The 10,588-nt window shown below is 31.5% G+C and overlaps 1 protein-coding gene across 4 annotated transcripts; it reads left to right on the plus strand.

Annotated features, from left to right (window-relative positions):
* Positions 1–1,296: 1,296 nt before the first annotated feature.
* Positions 1,297–9,740, plus strand: LOC139824412 (UDP-glycosyltransferase UGT5-like). 4 transcript variants are annotated; one of them, XM_071796944.1, is made up of 8 exons: positions 1,312–1,377; positions 1,465–1,582; positions 1,687–1,856; positions 2,267–2,503; positions 2,961–3,377; positions 5,799–6,021; positions 6,810–7,029; positions 7,310–9,740. In XM_071796944.1, the coding sequence occupies exons 2-8, from the start codon at positions 1,513–1,515 to the stop codon at positions 7,602–7,604; spliced, it is 1,632 nt and encodes a 543-aa protein (XP_071653045.1). In that variant the 5' UTR covers positions 1,312–1,377; positions 1,465–1,512; the 3' UTR covers positions 7,605–9,740. The 4 variants fall into 4 exon arrangements, with proteins under 4 accessions (XP_071653048.1, XP_071653045.1, XP_071653046.1 ...); XM_071796947.1 differs by lacking the exon at positions 1,465–1,582 and having other exon boundaries at positions 1,297–1,377; XM_071796945.1 differs by lacking the exon at positions 1,312–1,377 and having other exon boundaries at positions 1,398–1,582.
* Positions 9,741–10,588: the final 848 nt, after the last annotated feature.

Consider the following 10,588-nt stretch of genomic DNA (forward strand, 5'->3'; position numbering starts at 1 on the left):
GATCACTCGGGAAGAGACTCACCTCAGAAATGATTCACATTAAAAGACAGTTGTCCCTACTAAATAAGCAGAACGACACAGAGTCTCTCCCCGAGGGATATCTTTTGGTCCTAAATTTGTTTCCTCCTTAGTTTTCTCCTACTACTGACTCTTCCGTTCCCTTTCCTTTCCCTTTCCTTTCCTTGTAAGTACGGCTCTTCCCCCTTCTCCTTCCCTCTCCTCTCCTCGTCTTTATATATATACGGCTCCGCTCTTGCGACTATGTACAGTAGCCACTAAGTACTCACAGCGAAATACAACGTAATCAAGAATGTCGAACTACGAATTTCCCATCGAAGAGCATTGTACGTATTACAGCTGAATTTTTATTGTCAAGACGCTCTAACGGTTATATCTGATTACAGCGTATTACATTCGACGATTTCGTCTTCTCCGTCCGATGGAATTAAAGGAGTTCGCGCGTAATATTACGACTTTCGTTCTACTTCTATGCGTTCGTTTTATGTAATAATGTTCTCGTGAATACTTCTCTTTGCGTATATAATTTGAACACTGAGGATGGTTCGATATTAGAACAGAAACGTTTGTAACTATTTTTGTATTAAAAAAAAAAGGATAAAGAATTTTACTTTATATACCCCAAGGGGCCTTAAAGGGCGTTTTGAAGGGACGTACCCAACCCTAACCTCCAATTCATCCTACTACTTTACTGTTTCCTACTTTCCTACTTTCCTACTTTCCTACTTTGGACCAACGGTTTAACGTCTCTTCCGAAAGACGGAGCCCAGTTTTCTCCGCATCTGCACGGAGGGGCGCGGTTTTTTCGGAAAAAACTTTTCCATGATTCATGGCTCTAGTGGACTCGAACCTGGTTCCTCAGATTACGAGTCTGGCGCTCTACCACTAGACCACACCGCCGCCTAACTATTTTTGTATTATTACACTGAATATATTAACACTGTCATCCTGTTACGGCTCGTTGCCCTTTATTTATTTATTTGATTTTAATTTTGTGAGCCTTATACATTATATTTCTTTTTTAACATGTTTTATACCGTACCGGTATTGCTTATAGTCTGCAAGAATACAGATGCATTCGAAAGATTTGTATTCGATATTATGGTAAATAATTAAAGCTTTTTGTAAATGTATAATTATATGTAATTTGCTCTTCTTTGTTGGCCTACATACATATTTCTAATACAGTTTCTTACATATGCATATTAACAATTACCATACTGTAATATATAATGGTCAATCATACATTACGTAATAATCAACATTGATTGAATGATTGTCCTGCACGCGAGTGTCTTCATTCAGTTTCAACCATGATAGTAGTAGGGAGTGAATAGATACTGCGTGCTACCTGCATAGGTAGGTATATACATACATACAGCACATATTATTAATGATTTATTCATGTATCTCTTTTCCTCTTATTTTTATAATTGTGGAGCTAAGTTGTCGAGGAAATCTCAATATTACCAGCCTGTTAGATAAAATAATATTATGATAAATGCGCTATTATCTCGAAATGAGAAGAGGAGGAATGCTACACTAGGCATACAGGATACATTTGGTATTAGCATCTGACTGAGAGACCACGCGAGAAGTTTTGCGCAACAATGTTAAGTCGTGCCATTTTTCTTGTTTGTTATATTTTAATGGGTGATCCCGTGACAGCGTCGAAACCATTGTCGATTTTATTGATAGAGCCTATTCCGTCGACCAGTCATCACGTCTGGACAGAACATTTGGTTAAAGGACTGCTTCGCAGAGGCCATCGTGTACACTCAATGAGCATACATGAGACTAAGGTTAAAGGAAAGCTTGCGCAGAATTTGACGTACGCCGTAAGTAAATGTTACAAAATTCAGAAACATTCTGAGAGACATAAATCAATTATTTGCAATTATTTATAAAACTAAATAAATAAATTAAAAACTTCTTTTCTTTGTCAGTAAAATTTAATAAGCGGTATTATTTGACCAAACTGACGTTACGTATAATGTCGTAATTACATTAATTCAATCATCGACGTTTCGACACTCGTTTTGTGTCCTTATCCAGAGTAATAAACCTATCTCATATTAGTCGCACAAATTAGTTAGTTATTAAATAAAAAAATATATAACTTTTCTATATTCAAATGTTGTTTTCTCTCTTATGTAAGATTAATACGCTTTCGGAGATGTTAATTTATCACATATGTCCTTTATGAGAATATGTTCTCTCCTGTATAGCGAAAAATACTTATTCTCAGGTTTTCGATGGTTTGATGCAAACTTATGAAGAAACTGAGGATTATAACCCAGCTGAATGGGAACAATACAGCGTACTTTATACGGCGTATTTTACATATCAGTGGGGTATTCATGCATGTGACACAATGATAAAAACTAGAGGAGCGAAACACCTTCTGGAAATGATCAAAACAGTCGAGTTTGATGTTATAGTGCAGGACATTACTTTAACTCAATGTTTTTACGGATTATGGGAGGTAAAGCAATAAACTTTAGTGAACTTTAATTATTTAGTCTGCTTTAAAATTGCAAGCAACTTAGCAAAGTTGCCTTATAAATCAAGTTGTATTTGGGTGGCAAATTGAAAGTGCCTAGTCATCGCTGATCTCAGCGATAACCTTCACAATCGCTTCTTAGTTTAAGGTCATTCGCTAATTAGTTCAAACAGCGTTACAATGCGACTTTATTGGACTTTTCTAATGCACGAACTGCGAAAAGATATGTGAAATATTTTGTGGCACTCTCTGTACAGATAAATAGAGTAACAATCGGGAAGTTATTAAAGCTGTGTAAATGTCATTTACATGAGTAGACAGTTGTAACATGAGTAGACAGACGGAAATTAAGTAAACATTTTACTGTAGGAGAAATCAATCATTTTTCCCGTATTTCAGTTTTAGCTCCTTCCATTATTTGTAGATACTGTTCTTTCAGGTTGCTAAAGGTAAGCCACCCATAGTAGGCTATATTCCATTCGGTCCTGCACCTTGGCTCAAGGATTATATCGGTGGTCCAAGTTATCCGACTGTTCGACCATATACACATGCAGCCATTGCGAAGCCTGAAGGTTTGTGGTTGAGAACATGGAATGCTCTATATTACACTGTCGACAATCTGATACGACATTACTATTTCTTCCCTATTATTCAACGACTTACTGAAAAATATGTAGGCCATGCAATCAGACCATTACATGAAATAGAAAGAGAAAGCATTAATATTGTACTAATTAATAGCCATCCTGCGTTCGAGCCTGCGATCCCATTGCCACCGAACACCCTGGAGATCGCAGGATTGAATGCCCAGGCCGTACAACCAATTACCGGTGAAACAGTCGTAACGTATCCTAAGGTAAGAGAAATTATACATCTTACTTGAGAAACACAATTTAACAAAAACTGTGATAAGAATATTAACAAAAGAATTATGGGCTGCACTTTCAAAAACGTCCATGCTCAGATTTAGGTGAAACTTTGTGAATAGGTTCCTTTTAGATAAAAAACACGTATACCAAAAGGATTTTTTGCGACTCCAAAGTTTAGCCACTTTTTTAACATTTTTAACTTGCTGCCTCCGCGCATACATTTTCCACGCAAAACAAACCAAAACAGCTCTTAAGTAATGTAAACAACCATAAAGTCATACAAAAAGTACAAATATATTAATTTGCTGCTTCTGCGTATACATTTTCCCCGCGAAACAAGGTGCTACATAAGTTTAAGACTTTCCCTGCGTGGAAAGCTCACGCATGTTCTTTGGAGGCACACTATGTGTCTAGTTTAATAATAGTGGAGCCTCCCGCAGGGAGGCGGAACCTACTGCGTTCATGCATACACTTTTCACGCGAACCAAGGTTGACCCCCAACTCCCCCTGCTTTCGGGGGAGGTGCGGTGATGCACAGGATTGTTCCGCTATATTCAGGATATTGTAACAAATACTATTTTAATTAGCAATAAGTAAGATTTTGAGTAAATAATTAAATCAGGAAAATGTTTAATTTTGTGGTAAATATTAATATTAATATTAATGGCGTCCTCAATGATTTCAAAGATCTTGATAAATATTATCAAGGACCCTGAGTAACTTTCAAAAGATTTTAGCCATCGCTCGTTGCCATTATTAACAAAATAAATTTAATAGAACGTAATTTTCTACAACACCATAAGGAGGTATTTTTATTTTGTTGAAGCTTATATTTTTTTCGTTTATTCTCTTATATGCCAATCGATGTCTAACTAGCCTAGACAACATGCATGTCTAAAAAACGTTGTAAAGACGTTCTTTAGACATGGGTGCTGTGCAAGAATTAATATGCAAAAAATATATTTTTAGTATGCTCTATATTTCGAACATCTTTATATTTGAATAAATAACAATTCTATGTTATAATATTATTTTTATTTATTATTTAATTTTATTAATTAATTTCTAGAACAATCAGAATGAATTGCAGGCAGAGGATAAATATTGCACGGCATATTGCTAAACTTAAAAACGTAAAGATATTTCTTATAGTAATAATATTCTATTTATAACAATAAATAGAATAAAAAAAATAAAATGTATGAATCTTATTTAAATAACTTTGATAATATAATTTCTGCTTAGATATAATCTACTTAAAAATTTATCGGATACCTACGATTATATTTTTTTATATTCAATACATATTTTTGTATATTAGCGAAATGTTTGGTAATTATTTACAACAGGGCCTTTTTCGAATTTTGATATTTTCTTGCGGCTCTCTTAGTAAAAACCTTTGTTGTAACTCCGACAGTGATAATCAATCGGGGGAGCCCAAAAAATATGTACCCTACCAATTTTTTAACCAATTTTTTAAACCTATTTTTATACCTATTTTTTCCGACATGCCGGAACACACACACACACACACACGCGGGGAGTGCAAGGGGGGGGCCTTCGGCCCCCCTCCCACACCCACTTTCGCCGGTAGGCAGCGTGGACCTCGCTTTACAACTTAAAGTATATGCTAAGGCTGCGGTCCGATTCACGCTCACAGCGCTGAAAGCATCGCTCTTTACAACGCTCTTTCATTTTTTTTACAAGTTATTGTTATAAATAGAATATTATTATAAGAAATATCTTTATGTTTTTAAGTTTAGCAATATGCCGTGCAATATTTATCCTCTGCCTGCAATTCATTTTGATTCTTCTAGAAATTAATTAATAAAATTAAATAATAAATACAAATTATATTATAACATAGAATTGTTATTTATTCAATTATAAAGATGTTTAAAATATAGGGCATACTTAAAATATATTTTTTAAGTTGTAAAGCGAGGTCCACGCTGCCTACCGGCGGAGGTAGGTGCGGGAGGGGAAGCCGAAGGCCCCTTTGCACCCCCCGCGCGTACGCGCGCGTGTGTGTGTGTGCATATATCTCCGAAGCTAGTTGAGTCCGACCCTTATAATACATATGTATATATATGTATACATGAAATGATTCGGGAAGACTCCCCCAACAACATATTTAAAAATAAACCAAATCGGAGAGGGGCCCCCTTTTATACATAAATACCAAAGAAAATTAAACGTTTGCGTGGAAAATTGAATAATATTTGAAAAAAAAAATAGATTAAAAAATAGGTAGGGTACATATTTTTCGGGCTCCCTCGATTGATTATCACTGTCAGAGTCACAACAAAGGTTTTTACTAAGAGAGCTGCAAGAAATATCAAAATTCGGAAAAGGTATTATCTTATTGTAAATAATTATCAAATGTTTAGTTTACCATTATTTTGCAGGATGTGCGCGTATTTTTCGACGGAGCAAAGAATGGAGCCATCGTAATATCATTGGGAACAAATGTAAAATGGAAAAATATCGGCCTAGACAAGATTAAAACTGTTATACTTGCACTGTCGAAACTGAAGCAACGAGTGCTGTGGAAGCTAGAGATTGAAGTGTCATTTGAAATACCGGACAATGTAATGATTGTGAAATGGATGCCGCAAAGCGAAGTTTTATGTACGTTTCTCAATTCCTAGGAAAATATAAGAAACATGAGACATATATATTTTTTCGTAACATTTATTTAATTGGCTATTGCTCTTCGTACATTCTTTTATCAACGTAAAACATTGTTTCAAACAAGTTTCAGCTCTCTTTATTAACAATAAGGATATCTAAAAAATTTGAGTATTAATGCAATAGATACCATTCTCTTAAAAACTGCAGAAAATTACTTAATACGTAATGTATGTACATACGTAATACTTAATACGTACTCTTACGTAATACCGATTTGAATTTTTATTTTAATCACCAGTGTTTTAGTAAAATATCGCGATAGACATACACAAAAACATCGCAAATACAAATGCTTTGTAGATATAAAAATGGTTATTGACTAATGATAGCACAACTACATTTTTAAAATAACTGTAGTTTTAAAATAACTGTAGTATAACAAAATCAATTTCTGTTGTATTAAGTTCATATAATTACCTCCGCGCAGTAATGTCTAAACGATTTTGTTTTATTTTATAATTTTTTCACTCTTATTATAAAACAACTTTTAATTATTACAAATATATATTATAATTTCTTCATAATAAGAGAGTAGTTTTTATTACACTAAAAAACTCGTTTTTTGTTTAAAAATAATGTACAGGCAACAAAATTGTTGATTGAAAAGTTTATTATATCAGTTTAATCGGGACATACCTATACTGCTAATAAAATGTTTGTATCAATGTGAGATTTCCATAGTTGAGAATTAATATTTATTATGATACCTATACTTTTATGTTTAGCTCATAAAAATGTCAGAGCGATCTGGACACATGGTGGTCTTCTGAGTACGCAGGAAGCTATTTGGAAAGGTATACCAATGATCGTAATGCCTTTTTTTATGGACCAAAAATCTAATACAAGAATATTAGTAGCTAAAGGTGTTGGCATATACTTGGACATTAAAACTTTGTCCACACAGTCCATATTACACGCAGTTGAAGAAGTACTTTACAATGAAAGGTATTATATTTCGATCATGTTTTAATAATTATTATTTAAGCAGTAAATATTAACAATATTATACAATAATATAGCTACATAAGTAATGTCTAAACAGTAATGTTTAATATAGTATAATTTATTTAAAAATTCCTGTAAAAGCAATTGTTTAGAAAATAATAAATTATAAAAAATTTTGCTTTTTCTGTTTGTGTATCTTGTCATATTTGGCTTTTCCTTTAATTAATATACGTTATGCTTGTTTTACATCATTAATAATAATATACATTTTTTTGTACAGTTATACAAGAAACATGAAACAATTATCTAGCGAATTCCGGGATCGGCCAATATCGCCATTAGATTTAGCTATTTGGAGCATTGAATACACCGTCCGCCACCCAAATGGAACTTTAGTAACGCCGTTGAGATCTCAGAGCTGGGTGGAACAAAATCTGATTGATGTCTACGCATTTTTGTTTCTTAATTTCTTCATAATATTGTTAAGTATATTTTTTGTAATAAAGCTATTGATTAATTTTTATTATAATTATATGTACACCGCATCTAAATTACGTAAGAGCAAACAAGCATAAGTCGTAGAAATATTAACAAGCTTTGCGTGTAGTTGCTGTATATGTATAATATTAATGTAAAAAAATGAATATAACGTAAATACTTATAGAAAATGTCGTATTAATTGCATTGATAGTGTAATTAATAATAAATTATGTTACACTGAATTGTAAATCAAGATTAAGATAAATATTAAAAACATTTAATAAAATATTTTTGATCAATGTATGTATAAAAATAAAAATAACACGTTATTGTTTAAAAAAATTTTTATTTAAACATTTACACAAATATAAATATTTTTTAGAATTCTCTTAACTGTAAAGAATAGAATTCCTTAGTAGAATTCCTTAAATGTAAGGAGACATATGTCCGTTTGTTTAAATAATGAAGTGTCCTAACCCAAAAACAATTTTAGAAGATTTGCGTCACAAATGAATGTAATAAATTCCCAAGGAAACGCGCATTGAATGTACATTAAACTTTGCATTAAATGCGGATATTTGTCCCGCATTTAATGCATATTATGGAAACGCAAACGTTCATTGATCAAAAAGCCCAATCGGATAGCTAGTGAACTCTGTACTATATTGGAATTTTTCTTCGTGCCCAGTTTTTAAGCATTGCTGTGAGCATATTCCAGTACAGCTATCACAGAAGAAAAGAACATTCTTATTTAGAGAATATCTTAATTTTTGACATGATAAATGTCATTTATTTAAAATTCTATTTATTTAAAATTCGACTTATATAAAATTTAAAAACTGTTAGGAATAGCCTTCTCTAAGACTTGATTCCGTTGTATCTGTTTGAATGAACGAACACAGCAAGACTCAAAATAAGGAGTGACTCGGAAAATCTTTTATAAATAGTCATGTTCAAATTCGTTTTATATATATTAAAATCATTCAAGAAAGATAGATAATATAATTCCATTGTTATAATTCAATACAGTACAGAGAAAATAATAGTTTATTAGGAAAAATTAGTTTACCGTACGAATATAGAAAACGGACTAACTAAGAACCAAGCGCGGTAAATGATGCGCGAAAGTTTTATTTATATTTTTATTTTATATATTTTCCAACCCTGGCTGAAGTAATATTTTTCACAATAATTTCTTTACAATTATTTAGATGCATATAGCATCAAAAATTAAATCGAATCGATTTAATTAGGTGTAGGGAGGGGGGATTTTACTACTCCAATCGGAGCTGTGTTTCAAGTCTGACAAATCTAATCGGCGCGCAGTCAATGGTTGAGAAATATGTAAAATAAAAATATAAATAAAACTTTCGCGTATTTACCGCGCTTGGTTCTTAGTTAGCCAATTTTCTGTATTCGTACGGATTTCCATTTGGAACCTATACTTCGAATTTTAATTAGTTTATTTTAGTTATTTAATTATAAAGACTCGAATATAAAGGCTTGATCACAGATAGATATACAGGTTGTTAATTTCTTAAGAATAAAAGATTATGTTTCTGAGTATTCCGAATAGACCGTAAATCTTCAAATATTAAGAAGTTTCAAAGATCTGGTCTCAGCCAGTTCTCATACGGAGAGGAACGGCGTTCGCAATCGAAGGCGGGTTTATTACACGATGATTTATCAGTTGTAAGCCGAGTAATCGCCAAGGAGGTAAAGTACTATAATAAAAATATTTGATTAAAATAAAATAAATAAATTTTTCTTGTAAAAAAACTTGGCGCTGCTAGACATTAAAAATTAATAAAAATACTAAAATTTTTTATTAAATAAAAAAACAATAAACATAATTTAGGGAAGAATGCGACAGGAGTAAAAAAGCAGCGCCAAGTTTTTTTACAAGAAAAATTTATTTATTTTATTTTAATCAAATATTTTTATTATGATACTTTACCTCTTTAATTCTTTGTGATTAAAATGATTTTTTGTAATATTATAATTTTATTAAGGAGAATTAAAGCTACTACCACTTGGGTTTTATTTTTTAAAAGTAGTTGCACAATAATTATTTTTCAAAGTAATATATATATTCTCCTTGCAATTGGCGCAATTTAAAGATTTCACATATTTTTTTGAAATACTTTCTGAAATTACTTAGGTTGAGTTAGGTAACGCAATTATGTGATATAATAATTTTTGTTAAGGAGAAATAAAGCTACTACCACTTAGGTTGAATTTTTAAATTTACAACATTGCGCGTGTACTTGGCGCCTTTTTTTAACCTTCTTTGAAAAAAGTAATTTTGTACTAATATCACGCATTTTGTAGTGTTAAGCAAGGATCGACAAAAAAATTTCCATGTTTTATTTTTTAATTATTTACGAAGTTAGCAATAACAACAAATTAAATTTTTATAAATTAGCAAATTAGTAATTAGTCACAAAAAATTACTAACATAAAAATTAATAACATTTAATTAAAAATAAATTACACATTATTTAAAAAAAATGGTAATTTGTCAGATAAAAATTTCTAGTACGTGAAAATTAGTATCTAGGTGAAATTAATTCATTTTCGCCTAAATACTAATTTTATGTAACTAATATAAATCTTTTACCAATTTTTTTAAGTAATGCGTAATTCATTTCTACCTAAATATTATAAATTTTTGCGTAATTACAATAGTATAATTTTTTGTAACTAATTCCTAATTTGCTAATTCAATAAAACTTGAGGTAAATATGGATGGAAGGATAACGGCACCTTCTCCGATTCCCTTGAAATTTTCAAATTTTGTGTATTTTGTTTAGTAAAAAAGATTCTCAGAAGGAAAATTGTCGCTAATGTTCCGTTTGTTTATAAGTTATACTTAAAATATCACGATGTCCGTAAGTAAAGAAATAAATAATTTATAAATACATATTTTGCTTTTTATTACTATTAGATCATATGTTATTTACAACTTCATTCAATCATATATTTTAAAATTATAATTTTTGTTAAAGCAAAGAATAGTAGAAAGAATAAATACAGACCTATTCTCGACTGCTTTAACCAAAAACACAAACTGTTGTCT

The sequence above is a fragment of the Temnothorax longispinosus genome, unplaced genomic scaffold, assembly GCF_030848805.1.
Source record: "Temnothorax longispinosus isolate EJ_2023e unplaced genomic scaffold, Tlon_JGU_v1 HiC_scaffold_360, whole genome shotgun sequence".
In the NCBI taxonomy this organism is placed as follows: domain Eukaryota; kingdom Metazoa; phylum Arthropoda; class Insecta; order Hymenoptera; family Formicidae; genus Temnothorax; species Temnothorax longispinosus.

Bases quoted from the DNA above. Each gene is read 5' to 3' on its own strand.
- LOC139824412 (XM_071796944.1), top strand. From the start codon at position 1,513: ATGATAAATGCGCTATTATCTCGAAATGAGAAGAGGAGGAATGCTACA. The intron at 1,857-2,266 runs GTAAGTAAATGT...ACTTATTCTCAG, and splicing joins CGCAGAATTTGACGTACGCC to GTTTTCGATGGTTTGATGCA. The intron at 7,030-7,309 runs GTATTATATTTC...TTTTTTGTACAG, and splicing joins GAAGTACTTTACAATGAAAG to TTATACAAGAAACATGAAAC.